General features: G+C 44.1%; 1 protein-coding gene across 1 annotated transcript in view; it reads right to left on the reverse strand.

Annotated features, from left to right (window-relative positions):
• RPIA (ribose 5-phosphate isomerase A) overlaps positions 1–18,450 on the reverse strand; it is a 29,898-nt gene extending 11,448 nt beyond the window's left edge. The window contains exons 1-4 of the mRNA XM_021697531.1: positions 18,138–18,450; positions 10,726–10,786; positions 9,286–9,341; positions 131–190 (exon numbers count right to left, since the gene is read on the reverse strand). Of these exons, the coding sequence (XP_021553206.1) occupies positions 131–190; positions 9,286–9,341; positions 10,726–10,786; positions 18,138–18,422 (462 nt within the window). The 5' untranslated portion in view covers positions 18,423–18,450. The remainder of the gene's footprint in view (positions 1–130; positions 191–9,285; positions 9,342–10,725; positions 10,787–18,137) is intronic.
• Between the last annotated feature and the right edge of the window lie 226 nt (positions 18,451–18,676).

Genomic DNA, 18,676 nt, shown 5'->3' on the forward strand with positions numbered 1-18,676 from the left:
ATCCCAGGAAAAAAACCTAATATGACTCACTGACCTTTCTCCTAGACTCAACAAAATATCCAGAGTCCATGTGCAAGTGACAGCCGTAAAAAAGGAGACAGAAAGACACAGCAGTCCCTCTCTCTCTTACCTCTGGGTGTCGGTCCAGGTCACTGAGAGTTAAGCCATACTGCAAGATGAGCTGACGGGCCTGTGGAGAACAAGAAAAAACACCCATACTCATTTACTCTGAGCACGTGGCAAAGATTCTCAGCATTCTTCTGGATTTAAGTGTTTGACACAGAGTCCTGACCAAGCTCCCTCCCAAATCCAACTGGGCCTACCAAGAGGTAGGAGCTATAGCTCCATGAATGGCAAAACTAAGTTAATTCATCCTGGGAGCCAGAAGGAGGCAAAGAGCATATAGTGAAGACTCCCAGTGCCAGGCTAAGAGTTCCTTCTCCGTGACCTGCTATTTAAGACAATGCCATGGACTCCTAAAGCTTATGGTAGTACAGTATTTAAAAAAAAAAAAAAAAAAAAACCTTCCTAAAATAATAACTGAGTTGATACAAAGTGATCTCCAGGCAATCATGTTGAATAAAAATAAGCAAAAGAATATACAGACTCAGCAGAATGTATCAAAGGCAGGATGTCCAGAATGGCTAAGTGAGGAGCTCAGCAAATTGAGAACAGCACACTGGGAAAGACTTAGGATTTACTTTAGAGATATGCCTCATATTAACCTTAACCTTTCAAAGGGGCTGACCAAAGGGGAGAGGTGGTGTGGTTACTGCCACCATGTGGCCCTGAGCGGACTGACAGCTGGAATAAATAGACCTTGGACCAACCAAATCCAAGTGATAAGGATCTGTATTCATGTCAATGCCTACAATACACAGAGGAATAAAAGGATGGAAAACTCTTCCAAAGGCATGTCTTTTTTTTTTTTTTAAGATTTTTATTTATTTATTTGTAAGAGAAAAGAGAGAGAGAGCACAAGCAGGGGGGATAGCAGGCTCCTCCCTGAGCAAGGAGCCCAATGTGGGATTGGATCCCAGGACCCTGGGATAATGACCTGAACTGAAGGCAGACACTTAACCCACTGAGCCACCCAGGCGTCCCCCAAAGGCATGTCTTAAAATATTTTCTGCTTAAAATGAAAAGCACCCAAGATTAAAAATCAGAAAATCTCAGCTCTAATCTTAAATGAACCAGCCACATGACCCTTGGCAAGTTTTCTCATCTATAGAAAGATGGAGATGAATGAAATGACCAATGTCAATCTTCAAATCCCAAATCCTAAGATTCTTAGAAGAAAACACAAAGATCCTGGAATTTGCAATATACAGGTGTTGTTGGGATCCTAATTCAAACAAACTATAAAAATTACTTTCAAAGGATAGGACAATAGGAAAAATTTGAACCCTGGGTTTGTTTTTATGTTACCAAAGATTATTGTTAAATGTTTTGGTATTACTGAGATGTTTAAAAGCCTCCCTATTTTTCAAAGAGACATAATGAAATACATATAATCAAATTATAACTGGGATTTCTTTCAAAATAACCGAGGTAGAGGAGAATGGGATACAGATGAAAACAAAATTGTCCATGAATTAGTGATTACTGAAACTGGGTGATGGGTACATGAAAGTTCATTGTGCTGTTCTTTATCCTTTTTGAAGTGTGAAAATTTCCACATAAAAAGCTAAATTAAATTTTGACTGAAAATACCAAATTGTAAAAAAAAAAAAATACATGATTTTGTTCTTATTAAAGAGAAATATATAATGAAGGGAGAAAACAATAAAAATGGTATTGCAGGGGCGCCTAGGTGGCTCAGTTGGTTAAGTGTCCACCTTCGGCTCAGGTCATGATCCCGGGATCCTGGGATTGAGCTCTGAGTGGCATCATCAGGCTCCCTGCTCAGCAGGGAGTCTACTTCTCCCTGTCCCTCTGCCCTTCCCTCACCCCTCTCCCCCCCCCGCTCATACGTGCTCGGCCTCTCTCTCTCAAATAAATAAGTAAATTTTTAAAAATGGTATCACAGAATTACTTCTCAGTTCCTAGATTTCTCCAAAAGTAGTACTGGAGAAACCATCCTAATTCCAGATCCTGAAGCTTAACAATGGGAATGTCTGGAAGGCAGCCTCCAAGATGACCATCCCGACCTCCTGGTATTCATGCCTTTGGATAATCCCTGTCCACAAAGTCCCAGGATTGCTCTGTGTGACCAATGGCACACAGCAGAGGTGATGTAAGGTACTTCTGAGATTAGTTTATAAAGAATGCCACGGGGTATGTAAGGGTGGCATGCTCTAGCAAGATCCTTCCCTCCTAATCTCCCTCTTCCCTCTGCCCCCTCTCTTATCACACATGCCAGGGGAAACCAGCTGCCATGTCCTGGAGACACCGACAGAGCTCTCTACCAAACAGCCTGTGAAGAATTAGGGCAACACCCACGTGACTGAGCTTGGAAGTGAATCCCTGAACCACAGTTGAGTCTTGAGATGACCACAGCCCTGGCCAACAACTTAACTGTAACCTCTGCAGTGACCCACCCAGCCAAACCACTCTGGATTCCTGACCCTTGGAAACTATGCGATAATAAATATTTGCTGTTTTAAGCTGCTAAATTTGGGGGTAATCTGTTCCACAGCAACAAGATATTGAATACAGATGGGTGTTAGAAAAATGATACAAACTGTACACAGTTCAATGCAATAGTCTACCATACAAAACTGTGTGATGTACTATGGTTTCCTATTAATTTTATGTACTTTAAAAACAATACTAAACTGCATTCAGATATATTACATAAAAACTAGATGTCAGGATTCCTAAGGAAAAAATCCTATGTAAATTGATCATTTTAACACTTCCTAAGTTCAAAGACTGCTTGCATCACTGGACAGTGTTACTGTTTCATGAGGATGTCTCATTTGTCAATCTGGACCGTAATCAGAGTATGAGAGAGCACACTTTATATACTCTTGTTACCTTACAGCAGTTAGCATCATTTGAGGTAATAGCTGGGTAAATAACCAATTATTCTGAATTCATTGTAGAAGGAGTCACCTAGTGCAAACCCCTGTTTAAAGAAAGAAATGGATGCCCAGAGAGGTCACAGTGGTAAGTTAGGGACAGAGTAAAGACCAGAAATACAGTCTCCTGCCTTCCTGTCCTGCCTAGGGACTAAGAAGGGAATTAGAAGAAAAGAAAAACAGAGAGAATGGTAAAAGAACAAGAAGCAGAGAATACAGGTCCATTTATAAATGGAACTGAAATCATCTTATATAATAACACGTTATTAACAGTAACAACATTAAAAGGAGTTCTTTGAGGTCTTGGCATTCCTCCTCTCCCTGAAATGGCCTGCCTTCTCCCAAAACCCAGCCCCACATGCCCAACTCAAATGTTATCCTTTCCAGGAAGCCCTCCCCAATTCCCTGGGCAAGGAGTAGGATCTCCTTACTCTAAAACACACATTATCTCTACTTTCCTATTTGTAAATAATGACACACATAAATGTAGCATTAATTCATCCAACAAACACATACAAAGAGCCTAAGAGCCAGACAACCCACTGGACACTGGAGATGGTGAGTAACACCTCCCATGCATAGAAGCCTCATATCCCTATAACAGTAAGTATACCCTCAATGATCACTATGCCCAACTGAATTCTGCCTCCTCACCGGCACCAGGAGCCAACCCATCCCAGCTGCCGCCCAGAGTGTGGCACACGAAAAGAGCCCAGTAGGGAAGTGGTGTCTCTGTGGTATGGCTGGGAGGCCCTGCCAACTTCCGCAAGCCCTGGGACACTTGTCTTCCTGGACAATAAGCAATAACACAACGACAGAATCTGCTCTTGCTTTAAACAATCTGCATCCCCATCCGCAACGTGGAGAACCCTGTACATTGACCTCAAGACCCATCAGGGTAGGACCCTTTAACCTGTTCCCCATCTGCAAGTCCTACAACCCTCCCTTCTCATCTTTGACTGGACTCCCCACAGGACCCCTGTGAGTGGCCCTGCACACACACAGAAGTCAGAGTCACAAATGGCAAGAGCTTCATTCTTCCTGTTATGTGCTGAACTGTGTTCCCCTGAAAAAACAAACAAACAAACAAAAACAGGTTGGAGTCCTAACCCCCAGTACTTCAGAATGTGACCTTATCTGGAGATAGGGTCTTCACAGATGTAATCAAGTTAAAACAAAGTAATTGGGCTAAGCCCTGATCGAATATGACTGGTGTCCCTAGAAGGGGAAATCTGGACCAGACAGATGAACACAGGGAGAACGCCATGTGAACATGAAGGCAAAGATCAGGACTATGCACCTACAAGCCAAGCACCGCCAAAGACAGCCAGGAAACCACCAGAAGCTAGGAGAAAGGCACACCACAGATTCTCCTTCATCTTGCACTTGATCTCAGAGTCCTTGATCTCAGATTGCTAGCCTTCAGAACTGAGACAATAAATTTCTGGTTTTTAAGCCACTCAGTTTATGGTACCTTGTCATGGCAGCCCTCGGAAACCAATATGCTAACTTCAACACAGCGGCCCAATTGTGGGGCTACCAAGCCAATACCGGCTCATTCAGCCCAAATGCAGCCACAGGTTCTTGACTAAGATTAGCATCCGCTGGGTACCAGACACTCTTGAGCTCACAGGGTTAGGGGTCTCCTGAAGGTGCAGAGCAAACACCCCCACCTGCCTCTTCCAGCTCTTGAAAGTGGAGGGAGCAGTAAAGCTAATGACTAGCTTGTGCTTTTGGAAAAAAGACAGGAACCAGTGCCTTGTCAATGCAATCCCACAGCTGGGCCCCCAGAAGCCTCTGGTGACTAAGGACAGCGGCATGTGGCAGACCAGCAATCCTGTTATTCATAAATTTCACAATAAAATCTGAAAGCTTGTCTTTTCCCTTCTATCGCCTAACTGAGGTGCACTGCACGCGGACGTGAAAAATAAACACTGTTTTTGGCTCAGACCAGATCTGGCTTTTAAATACGTTTTTTTTAATTGTCCTCTTTCAAAAAACTTTTAAGGAAAAAATCTACAAAAAAAAATCCTTTAAATCCCTATGGGTTTACTTGTTTAAAAGGTAGAACATGAAATATTTTGACTTTTTCAATCATTTCAGAAGACTGCATCTGGCTAAACTTAATGCAAAATAAGTTTGGGTGTGACAGGAAAAAAACAAAACAGTAACTCTGAACAACTGAATTTTTAAAAAGCCCTGTGAACTGTGAATGACTCCTCCACTGAATCTACTGAACTGGCCAGCATTTTCCAGTCTGGGTACACTGTTATCACTTACCACCATAAAATGCAGGTGGGTTAGGAGGATGTTATTTTAAAAACACAGAATTAAACCTCCATTTAAAGACAGCAATTTGAATACCTCCCTTTGGCTCAGCTCTTTCCCAAAACCTCTTTAAAACTGTAATAACGGAAATTTTCTAAAACACATAAACAAAAAGAGGAGAAAACAGTAGCAAACTTTAAAAAGTGAGACCACTGATGGACAATGGTAACTGGCAAAAATGAGAAAGACAAATCCTAAGGCAGTACTGCAGGAAGCTAAGAAGCAACCAAATAAACAGCACAGAAAGAACCTCCCAAAAGATTCGGGGCTGCATGGCACTGCGAACTTCAGGAAGCAGAAACAGCAGTGGGAGTAAAAGAGGGAACACTCGTTGAAAGGTTGAAAGGGTACTGAGGAACCTGCTCTCTCTTTCTCCGCTACTCCCAAAGCAGCATGTTTATTCTCTGGAGAAAGTCCAACAGCAGATCTCAGGACTGGCTACAGGCACAGTTGAAGACCGGGGTACTCCATCAGTGAGCTCTTGCTACACAGCAGCTACTCCAAAACTTGGAGGCTTGAAAGAGTGAATATTGAACAGGCATTTCTCCAAAGACATCCAGACAGCCAACAGACACAAGAAAAGATGCTCCACATCACTCATCATCATAGAAATGCAAATCAAAACTACATTGAGGTATCACCTCACACCTGTCAGAATGGCTAAAATCAGAAACACAAGAAACACCAAGTATTGGTGAGGATGTGGAGGAAAAGGAACCTCATGCATTGTTGGTGGGAATGCAAACTGGTGCAGCCACTGTGGAAAACAGTATGGAGGTTCCTCAAAAATTAAAAATAGAACTACCACTGATCCAGTAATTCCACTACTGGATATTTACCCAAAGAATATGAAAACACTAATTTGAAAAGATACATGCGCCCGTATATTTAGTGCAGCATTATTTACAATAGCCAAATTACAGAATCAGCCCAAGTGTCCATCAACAGATGAATGGATAAAGAAGATGTGCTATGTGTACACACACACACACACGAATATTACTCAGCCATAAAAAAAAAAAAAAATGAAATCTTGCCATTTGCAACAACATGGGTGGATCTAGAGGGTATGATGCTAAGTGAAGGAAGCCAGTCAGAGAAAGACAAACACCATATGATCTCACTCATATGTGGAATTTAAGAAACAAAACAAACAAAGAAAAAAAGAGACAAACCAAAAAACAGACTCTTAACTATAGAGAACAAACTGGTAGTTATCAGAAGGGAGGTGGGAGGCAGGGATGGGTAAATAGGTAGGGGATTAATAGTACACTTATAGTGATGAGCACTGAGTAATGAGTAGAACTGATGAATCACTATTTTGTACACCTGAAAGTAATATAACACTGTATATGTTAACTACACTGGAATTAAAATTTTTAAAAATTAATTTTTTAAATTATATATTAAAAAAAAGCAACCATATATTAATTGTCATGATTCTGTGGACTGACTGGGAAGTCTCTGGAGTGGGCTGGTAGGTGTAGGATGACTCGCCTCACATGCCTGGAGCTGCTCGGCCTCTTACCCTCCAGGACAGCAGCCTGGGTTTGTTCACATGGTGGCAAAATGGTTTCAGCCACAAGATGAGCCAAGCCCCACTGCAAAAGCACTTTTCGATTCTCTGCTGGCATACCATGTGACCATCTGGTCACATCCCATTGGCAAAACAAGTCACAATCAAGCCCAGAGTCAAAGAAACATTGCAGAATGTTGTAGACACTTCTTTCCCAACTACCACAGGTATTTTGCTGAAAACTCAGAGCAAGATTATATCCGGAATAATGACAGATGTCTTCTAGCCCTTTTCCCCTACTTGGATCCCAGCACACAGGTAGCCATGCATACCCTCTCCCAAAGGGGCATTGGCCAGACTTCTCCGAGAAAGCTGAGCAGCCGGAAGACAAATAATCTGACATCAGGAGTTCCCCAACGAGAGGGCTTGGCAGACAAGCCTGGAGTAAAGACCACCTTCATCCTGTGAGCTAGTTTCCAATCAGCCTCTTAGTCCAAAATGAGCAGATAGCGAAGGAAGGCCAGAATAAGAAATGACCAAAGCAATCTAAAAATATTTTGACTGTGTTGGTTGGTTGTCAAAACTCTGAATTATATGCAAAAAAGAGTAAATTTTAATGTACATAAATTATAATTCCAAAAAACTGTAAAAAAAAAAAAAACAACTGAGGAAACAGATATATAAGGAGAAAAAAATCTTAAAACAAAAAATTATCATTAACAACTTCATGGAGACAAGGGAAGAAATTGAAAAAGCTGAACCCATTAAACAAGAACAAACAAAAAACCCTCAGAAAACAAAACAAAACAAAATCTTATTTAAAATTAAGCATGAGAGTAAATAAGCTCAATAGAAGGGTTAGAAAAGACAAAGCTAAGAAGATAATAGGACAAAACAGGCCACAAGCACCAAGGATACAACAAGCATCCTAGAAAGAAAGACCAGAGAAAATAGGGGCAAGAAAGTTAAAGGAGTAATGGAAAAAACTCCCCCAAATCAAAGAGTATGAGTTTGCAGAATGAAATGTCCCAGCAAGGGCCCAGCAACGTGGACGGAAACAAACCAACACTAAGACACAGCATGGTGAAATTTCAGAACACTGGACATGAAGAAAAGCTAATATAAGAATATAAAGGTTCAGAAAGTGAAAAAAATAGGTTTCAGGGGCGCCTGGGTGGCTTAGTCTGGTAAGTGTCCCACTCGATCTCAGCTCAGGTCTTGACCTCAGGGTCGCTGAGTTCAAGCCCCGTGTTGGAGCTTTAAAAACAAATAAATAAAATTTAAAAATAGGTTTCATACAAAGGATCAAGACTCAGAATGGCATCAAGCTCCTCAACAGCAAAGTGAAAATTAGGACAACAGAGACAATAGATAAATGCCTTCAAAATTCCTCAGAAATGATTTTACATATACTTCTCTAAATCAAATAACCAACTTCAAGAAAGGCTAGAATAAAGACATTTTCAGATATCCAAAGTGTCTGCGAATTTGCATCCCACACACTTGGATAGCTACCTAAAGGATGTGCTTCACCAAAACTGAAGTAAACAAAACAAAAGGCTGGGGGTGAGGAAAAACAGGACCAAGAAAGAGGACGATCCAAAACAGAAGAGAAGGAAGGTTCTTGACTGCAAAGGGAGACCCCAAGACAACAGCCAAGTGCACCTGCCACAGCATTCCCAACCCCAACGACCCAGACAGACTTGGCCAAGATGAAATGGGTGGGGTGTAATAACCAGAAAGAAGTGTCAAAAAGAAGTGAGATTTTCCCATCCGTGTAGAGTCTGGAGTTGAATGAGTAAGGAATACGCAGACAACCAAGCAAATGAAAAAAATAAAGGCAACATTTACTTAACTTTTAGGAAAACGAAAATAACAGGCAGGTAAGGAGGTGTAATCACAGCACATTACATGGCTGGACCAGAGTTTGGCCAATCACGATTTTGTACACACTGAGTAACGCCTCAACAAAATGTAACTGTATGGAACATCAGGAGAGAAGGCTATGTGTGAACTGGGACAGCAAGGAGGTAAAAACTAAGCAAACACCCATCTTCCATTCATCCATTCAGTAGAGAATTACTATACCAAGTTGAAAAATATTTTTAAGTAGCAAGAAAAGCATGTAGTTTCCAGATACTGGAGCAAATGTCCAACCAGCTAAGAGTTTTAAAACTCCCCATACACTACACCATGCCTAACACAGAATACACTGAAATATTCACTGAGTGAATACATGAAGGCATCTATAGCCACACTTCTGAGGAGCAATCCTCCGTAAATATCTGCTCTCCTGCTCCTGGCTCTCTCACCTAGAGCAACCCTGGTGCACAACCCAAAGCCACACCTCCATCTCCTCCGGGACTCAGAAGATTCAGCAGCCAAGTGCCATGATGCGGAATGGAAAGCAGGACATACCTGGAAGGAGGTGGGAATGCAGACAAGGTTCAGATTCTCTTGTTTCACTCTTTCAGCTGTAGAGACAAAAGCCGTATTGGTGGTTTTTCACTCTCCTCACTTTGTTTCTTGTCACATGCACATTTCCTCAAATCCAACAGGAAAGGAAAGGTCTATCCCCCACTGACAGATGCCTTTCATTCTGTGTCCCCAGCCTCGGTGAAAAAGCTTGTGAACATACATCGCGCACACAAGACAGGGACACTAGAAAGCTCAAGGAGTAAACACTAACTACAAAAAGAGCAATGTCACGTGTTTGTTACTATTATGTGCCTGGCAACGTTCAAAGACCTTTGTACACATGATCTCTTTTCATCCTAACAACCCAAAGGTGAGTTGCAATTATTATTCCCATTTTATAGATGAGGAAACTGAGGCACCGACTGGTTAAAGTTCACTGCGTAGATATATCACTAAAAGGTGGCAGAGCTGAGCTATGATCCCACACAGTCTAGCTCGTCTTAACTACTTCCTTACATTGCCTTTCACAGAAAAAAAGAGAACTTTATTTTTACATTTAGCAAAAAATATCATTTGTAGGCCCCAGAGGGTGGGCTTACTCATTTTGGATTTATACCTTTCTGGGGGAAAAAAAAGTCTTAAGGAAACAACTATCTTATTAAAATTTCAAGTCTTTTTAATCATTGGGTCTGCATTGTGGGCGGTTCAGAAGGCACTACTCAACCCCACAGTAATCCCTGTGCCCTAAAATCCTCCACACACTCAATGCTAAGGGAGAAAGGTATGCAACACTAAAGCCCAGGGTAAGCCAATGAGGAAGATTCCAGAAGCCCTCACGCCAGCACCACAACCACTCTTTTAAAGACACAGTATTCCTGGACTTTGTCTCCTGAGCACTGACCCTTGGCACTAGAAGCAATCAGCAGTCAGGCAAGCCTCCCCTCTGAGATTTGTTTTAACAAACAAAAGCAGGGCAGTAAAACCTGTTGAACAGCCACAGGGGCTGATAATTCCTAAGCCTTTCGTAAGCTCAGAGACACCCTAATCAAAAGGAAGTCAGCACCGGCAGGAACCAGCCACCAACTTCGGGGGGCCTCAAATCCACCCCAGGGTCATGGACAGGGCAACTGAGCTCAGTTTGTCGGTCTGAGATTGCCTGAGGAACCCAAAGGCTTTAGAAGGCCCCCCTCAAGGCCCCTGGGGCCACATACAGGACCACTGAGAATTAAAATTCTATTGAGACCTCATCTTAAATCAGCTCCTCCCCTCCAGATGAGCAGAGTAAACAAAGCCAGGCATCCCCCAAAGGTGGCTGAAGAGGCCCAAAAATACCTCTCAGAGCAGAGTTGGGCAGGTGCCAAACCTGTACCCCACTCCCCCCCCCCCTCCCCCCCCCCCCACCATCCCACAGAAGACCCAGTAGATAGCCCAAGAGCTTACCTATTCGCTGCACAGCATGAACAATTGTAGAGCCACTTCCAATTCCTAGCACTTGGTTATTCTGCCAAAAAAAAAAAAGGAGAGAAAAAAACCAAAACTCATTAATACCATATTTTACTCCCTCTTTAGCCCACTTTGTAGATCAATTCACAACATGAGTGCAAGGTAAGTACTGTGCCCATTTTATAGAACATCAGCACTGAACAGAACCACAGGAGAGTTGTACTTTATCCTAGTGCCCAGGGCCATTTATCAGCAGCACCCTCCTCCTTTCATGTCTGCCCCTAACATCACCAATTCCTCCTGTTAAAAAGATAAACTGAGGCACATTAAAATTTTTGAAGACTTTATCTGAGCAAGTCAGGCAGCATCCAATCTAGCAGAGAGAAAGGAGCTCTACGAAACAAAAGACTTTTATAGCCAGAGGAAGTGTGAACAAGGAAGTCCTAGCAGGCAAAAAAGCAGACTGGTTATTGCCAGGTTACTTTTCCTTAGGGGATGGCAGGGGTCTCTCAGGCAGATTACCTAACTAATGCTGATCTGACAATTCCCAATTTAACATTCCATTTCTGAGAGAGCTGAAACAGTAATTACGTCTCTTTTTTGGTGACATGAGCTTAGCACAAGTGATTCAATTTGGGGCCTGCTGTCTTGTTTATAACAAAAGGAAATCTCACTATGGGCTTCCCCTTACCAAATGAGTTGTTAATCAGTTGCTGGAACTCTAAGAAATTTGACATGAAATATTTCAGCATGCTGAACTTCCTGAAGTTGCTTATTCGAAGTGAGGTTGTGTAGGGGGGGTAACTGATATTATTAAATGATGATTTAAAAAAAAAAAAAAAGGTAAAATCATGATACTGTTACAACCTGTCCACAGGAAAAACCCAAGAACCGTAAATTCATATGCAGTCAAGAAATGTTCAGGGCGCCTGGGTGGCTCAGTTGGTTAAGCGACTGCCTTCGGCTCAGGTCATGATCCTGGAGTCCCTGGATCGAGTCCCACATCGGGCTCCCTGCTCGGCAGGGAGTCTGCTTCTCCCTCTGACCCTCCTCCCTCTCATGTGCTCTCTCTCATTCTCTCTCTCTCAAATAAATAAATAAAATCTTAAAAAAAAAAAAATGTTCAAATGAATTTACAAGATCTTTAGGGTAATAATCAGTTGAATCTCATAAAACACGATTAATTTGCATTTCTATGGACAGAAATTATCTGCACTGTTAGAAGTGTTCTAAAATTAAAAGTCTCTCCCTACAGAGTTGTGACAGGCCTACTTGGAAGGCTAAGGCACACACCTGCAAGCTCCAGCACTCCAATGAAAGGATATCCAACAATCTCTTTTGCTCACTTCCAAGTCTTAAATGTTTCCTTAAAAGGTTGAATTCTTCTCTAAAGTGGGGAGGGACACCTGGGTGTCTCAGTTGGCCTTCAGCTCAGATCATGATCTCAGGGTTCTGCTCAGTGGGGAGTCTGCTTCTCCCTCCCCCACCTCCTGCCGTGCCCACACGGGCACAAGCTCTCTCGCTCTCTCTCAAATAAATAAAATCTTTAGAGGGGGGATAACTGGTCTTGAGGTTACAAGAGGTTGTTGTGAGATCTGACTTGAATTAACATGTATAAATCTTCTTGGTAGGTGCTAAATAAATGGTAGCTGCTGCTTTGGTTTTTAGCTCTTTTGCCTTAGACTGGCAGGAAGTTGCTTAGGAACTGAGTGAGCTCCACGTTAGTTCCTAAATGTAGTACCCTGACCCTGTTTTGCAGTTTGTGGTCTAACTGACCTTGGCTGGGTCCCTAGTCTGCTTAGGGACTTGCCCCCTTTCTTAAGATGGCAGGCTCAGTAGTATGATGCCTGTTTTTTGTCCTTTGTACTCACAAGTACTCTCTATCTCTTACACATTGTCCCTACTGCAGATAAAGACTCTTTCTCATAATCCTAACTAAGCCTCACCCTCTTCCCATATTCTGAGGCAGGCTTGGGCAAAACAGGGACCTCCTGGCATCAACTGGTCATAATGCTGATGTGGTTTGGTATTTCAAAACCTCTGCCATCCCCTTGACACAGGGAAACTGAAGAGACTCCCATAAAAAAAAAAAAAAAAAAAAACTGCTTTTTTGCTCCTTTTCCTGCCTTCATTCTTGCGAGGACCTGCACCCCCACCCTAAACACACCTTACAGTATCAATAACATATGTCCTACTTGTAAAGGTCAAGGAGTTAAAGATACCTTTAGAGTCTTCCAGCACAACAGATAACATCTAAGGAGTGACTAGGTGGGGTCATCATGAACGGTTTTCCAAGACCCTGACTCCAGTCACTTTGATGCCAAGACCCCTGGCTCCAGGGCATAAGATGGAAGACACCTGAGCACTCAACCTTGTTTTGACCAGTTCCTAGATGCCTGAGAGGCACGTACACCAGGCCACTGTCCTCAATTAAAAACCCCAGCCTCCAAGCAAAGACGAGACTCCTTCCTGAGTCTCCAGACACTCCATCTGCTATACTCTCTCACGCTATTCAATAAACTCTGCTCTCACTTCCTACTGGCTCGAGTTTGATTTCGATCTTGTGTGAAGCCAAGACCCTCTTGGCTGGTCCTGTGGGACCCCCTCTGGTTCCTCTGACCTGGCCAGCCTGCATCACCCTAAAAAAAAAGGTAACTTTCAAGGTTACTTCAGGCTTTCCCCCCTTCTGCTGACTTCAGGGAGGCTCTAGATGGTGGGCTTGATGTCCCCCCGAGGTTTCCCTGTTATGCCACCAGCCTGAAGGTGCCTGTAGTCAGTCCCCTGCCATCTAGATATTAAGCTTACGTGAAACGCCACTGAAGCCAGAAAACTCTGCTTTTCACTCTTGGGGTGTAAGTAGGCTCTGTGTTTTTCGTGGGCCTTTTCCTTTCTGACTGTCCCTGGGTGGGCCAGAAATCTTTCAGTACTCACCTACAGACCATTTTTGTAAAGCCAGCTTAAACTGCACATTGTAAGTAAGCCAACTCTTTTGCCTGATAGGAAGCAGGGAGTGTTAAAAAAACAAAACAAAGGCAGCCCTGTTGGGACCCCTCTCACTCTTGAGAGCTTTTTCTGTATCTTCACTTAATAAACTTCTATCACTTTACTCAAAAAAAAAAAAGGCCCCAAATGGAGTCCTTATGCTAAGCCCCAGGTCACCAAACCAAGACTGGACTTAATTACAGTTTCAGCTCCCCCCCAAATGGAATCTTAAGCTAGTCAATCAGGAACTGTCTGATCAACACTAGCTAGGTAATGTGCCTGAGAGACCGCTACCATCCCCTAAAGGAAAATGACCTTCTAATAATCAACCTGCTTTCATGCCTAGTACAACTTCTTAGTTCCTGCCCCTTCAGGCTATAAAAGTCTTTCATTTTGTATAGCTCCTTAGAGCGCCCTTCTGTGTGCTAGGTTGGATGCTGCCTGATTCATGAATCATTGAATAAAGCCAACAGATTTTGAGGATTTACTCCGTTGAATTTTGTTCTTTAATATTTCATAGGAGAAAGAAAAGTCCTGGGGGCAAGTCAGGACAAACTGAGAGCTACAGCCAACATCCCTCACTTCACACAGGACAAAGGCCACAGGAATACCCAATGCCAGCCCCTGGGCCCATACCTGGTATGGTCCTTCTCATAGCAAGACTACATCTCAAACTATAAAAGATTAGAAAGAATAGCCAACAAGCAGAGGGAGCTACAAAAAAGAAATCAAATGCTAATACCCCAGCAACTAAAGCACTTCTAGCTGGGCCTCCCCTATCTACAGAGGGCTTTACCCATCAGCCTCTGTGTGAAAGCTGATGGAAATCACTTTGACTAGCTCATAGTTCCCAAGTCATCAAACAGATCAAAGAGCCTCAGAGCAGAGCTTGTTCTAGGTCAGAATTCCACCTTCAATGATGCCCTCAAGAATGCAATGCATCCAGTAGTCATTTAGCTACCTAGGCAAACCTTAACAGCAAGGTCTTCCAGACAAGTGAATGGTATGTCAAAATGTTCAAAATAGCTAAGTATGTGAATATGTAAAAAGCTTCAAGTAATGAGAAAAGTACTTAATTTATAATGCCTAGGTAGGCTCAACCTGACTCTCACACCTGATCTGAAGCCCATAGCTCTAGCTCTACCGTGCTCTGCCAGAATTCTCATTACCATACACTCATGTCACCCACAGGCTCCCAGCAGGCAGGTGGCACTCAGATAACTTTGGTGAGTCAGACAAGCTCTATGAAAGGCTCTTCCCTTGACTCCTGGAGGAGGCCAGGAAATTGCAAGGACCTGCCAGGCCCAAAGCTCTTCAACCACGTGGTCCTCCTACCTTGGAATCAAATGACTGGCCCAGGAATCGGTGTCCTAGCCAAAGCAAAACAGAGATAGCCGAAGGCTGCCTGTGAGGTGGCCCAATAGCAGACAGCTGCCAAGCAAACTGTGCTGGAGAAGCAGGCCCCTTCTGATGGGCAATACTAAATCACATGTCATACATGCAACATCGGAACTTCACTCACTGTGTTGAGTAGGTTAACTTGGAAATACTTCTGCTGACCAACTGGAGTCACTACTCACCAACTTCTTCAAGCTAAGTCTGTCTAAAAACAATGAGAACAAAGGAAGCTACAGACCTTCAGGAGAACACGGCCCTGCATGGTAACCTACTCTGGGTGGCCATACTCCCAGAAACAGGCAGATCTAAGTTCAGAGTGGCTACCCAAAGGATTTAGCAGCAAACTCGCCAAGTTTTCTATCCATCCAGATGTGGAAGTGATCACCACAATGGAACACCAATGGGCTAGGCAATTGGAAACCCTACAGTCCAGAGAGTCTAAGCAAAGGGCCACCAGTAACCTTAAAACCTCCGTATTTGCGTCTACACTCCATACAACTCAACAAACACTTACCAGGCAGGCCCCACTGTGACCAACACTGAGTGAAGATAAGGTTAACTATCCACTAGGAGCTTACTCTTTAGGGGGATAGGAGAGATAAACATATAGATGACTAGAACATAAGACACCATAAAGCACCTAAGAGGTATAAAGTGCTACAAAATCAAAGAGATCTCGCCCGACTTAGGAGACTAAGGAAAAACTGAAAGGAGAAAAGGGTCTTTGAATCAAACTCTAAAGGACACATATGATTTTAACCAGCAAGGTCAGAGGACAAGAAAGAGCATTCTAAGTAGAGTGTAATGATATTAAAATGCACACTATATGCCAGTATATATTTTCCAATGTTCTGGTACATGGAGAAGAAAGGATTACAGAAGGACACAAGACTGTGGGCTTCAGGAAAAGAACCACAGCCTCTCATCTGTGTATCCTCTCCATCTGGCCCAGTACCTGGCTCGCAACAGATACTTCATATATGGTATGTGGACATTAGGATGAGGCCACCTGAGGGCCACTGTGACAATAGATGAGAGATACAGAAGATGATAATGCATCACTTGGAAGGTTGGCAGAGGGGACAAGATAAGGGCAACTGCAAACCTCTGGCCACGCGGAGAGCCTCAACTAGGAAAGATGATAAGTCAAAGGGAAGGGTCAGGTCTAACAACATTCCGAAGGTGGAACCAACAGAACCTTGCACATGACCATCTCCATAAACTTAGACGAGTAAACAATTTCAAGACACAAAACGCTAGATGACACATGGCTTAGATGGTGCAAAGGATACCGCCCTGGATAGGGCAGCTAGCTAAGCCTTGACAATTAGACACATGACTATGTTCAATAAATGTACAGGTTTGAATTAATTATCCTGTTTGCAAAGTATCCAGGACCTGACTTTCCCTCTCCCTGTAGCCACATTTCTGGCCACCACACCAACTGCCTGACACATATTAGGCCATCAAATATCTGGTAAATGAATGAAATGAATAAATCAACGTTTAAGAGTAGAAAATACAAAATTCAGGTAATGTTAGCATCTCAGGAATAAGTTTGGTAGGGAAAGCAGGTGCAACTGAGATTGGGGTGACGTTGCCCCCAAAAGGCCAAAGAAGATCTCCCCACGATCACCTGGTAATTTCACAGAATAATGTAGCTGGAGTCCAGTGTTTTGTAGCTCCAGCCAGAGGTGGGGGCTTGAAGATTTTTATGGAAGCAAATACATTATAAGATGAAAGTCAGAAAGACTTATGCCACCAAATGTTAATAGGTTAATAAGAATACTAAGATATGGGGCTTCTCTAATTGTACAGATTTCATTTACTCATCTATTAATTATTCACTTTATACAGGCATTTTAAAATTTCATCTTACCATCCCAATTTTGTAGCTGAGGCACTGAATCCTAAAAGTAGAGCCGGACTGCACATTCTGCGTTATCTCTGTGAATTCCCATAGAAAACTCCACTGCTAACCAGACTGGAACAAACTACACCAGAACAGAGCAGCTATGGAACTGGTGGAAGGGCACTGGAACAGGGGTCACCCAGTTTGGGTTCTGGAGGATCTACAGAACATGCTGATCCACAGGTTACCACACTGGTCCCTCCCACTTAGCCAATCTATTTGAGGATCAAACACCATGGTAGCAAAGTACTCTGTACATGAAAACATTAACAAATGTAAAGAACTATCACGAGAAGAGAAAGGGAATCAGAAACCACTTTCTAAGAAACAGAAGAGAGAGACAAAAGGCCAACAAAGTCAAGGAAACTCCACCAAAGGGCAGAGATACTCCACTTGGCTAGACGGAAGTACCATAATTAAGATAATTAACTTGATTGATGACAGCAAATCCACTCAGGTTAAGAGACTCCACTAAACAGCACCACACCCACCACTTAACTGGGGCCACGACCTCACGGGTAACAGCTAAATCTTATCTCTGCGCCCCAACCTTAAAGAATAGATTCCTCCAGAATTCCATTGTCCACCCACCCCTGTCAAAGGCAGGAGGTTTTAAATCCCTCTTTCGCTCTCTTTCACTAGTGAGTACACTCAGGACCGTACACGCGCCAAGCCAAGAACCTCCTTGGAGTAAAATTTCAAAGCAATTTTCAAACCAGCTCTCCACCGCCTTCCCAGCACAGTAAAGAGAAGTGAAGATCTCATGGCAGCTCCAGAACTCACCATTTTATACTTGTTAATAAGGAAGCCAGCCGCACGGCAAGTCCCTTCCAGCGCCACTCCAAACACATCAGACACCACCACACTCCACTTTGCAAACTGTTACCCGGCCGGACAAGGAGTCTTTAGAAAGCCCAACTTTTATGAATCTCGCCCCCAATCGATCCCACATGTAAAAGACCTTTAAGGAGCACGGAAAAGGGGGGATCTAAACCCGGGTACAGCGTACACCCTCTCCCCTCTCACGCAGCCCCCGCCCCGGCTCCAGCAGTACCCGGAACACGCAACACGAGCCCATCACGCAGAGCACGGGAGCCCCACGCCCGGAGCTGCTCACCCTCACGTGGTTCTCCACGGCCGCGCGTCCCGCCAGCTTCTTGGCCTCCTCGGCCTTGGACATCGCGGAGGGGGCCGGGCAGGCGCTGTTGGCGTCCCCGCCGTAGGTACCTGTGCTACCGACGCCGGCGCGGGTGCCGGACTGCGCGCGCCCGGGAGGCTGCACGTGGGAACCCAGGACGCCCCAGCTGTTCCCGCCTCCGCCAGAGGCCGCGCCCCCGGCCCGCCCGGGCAGCGGGGCCAGGACCCGCCCGTAGAGGGTGCTGAAGGGCCCGGGGCGCTGCATCCCGACGCCAAGCTCCAGCCTCCGCCACGGTCCCGCCCCTGGCTTGTCCGGAAATCTGGTGGCTGACGCATACGGCCCGCGCCGGCTACTGCGGGGTTCCTTGCTGGGAAGTGTAGTTCTGTGGCTTCGGCAGGCCTAACCCACGCACCAGCCGGGACTACCAGTCCCACAATGCTGAGCGACTGGCGCGCGATAAGCCGCGACGGGCTTGGGCGCGCTGGACCGTGAGGACTGAGCCAAGAACCGAACCTGAT

Source organism: Neomonachus schauinslandi, chromosome 10 (assembly GCF_002201575.2).
Source record: "Neomonachus schauinslandi chromosome 10, ASM220157v2, whole genome shotgun sequence".
NCBI lineage: Eukaryota > Metazoa > Chordata > Mammalia > Carnivora > Phocidae > Neomonachus > Neomonachus schauinslandi.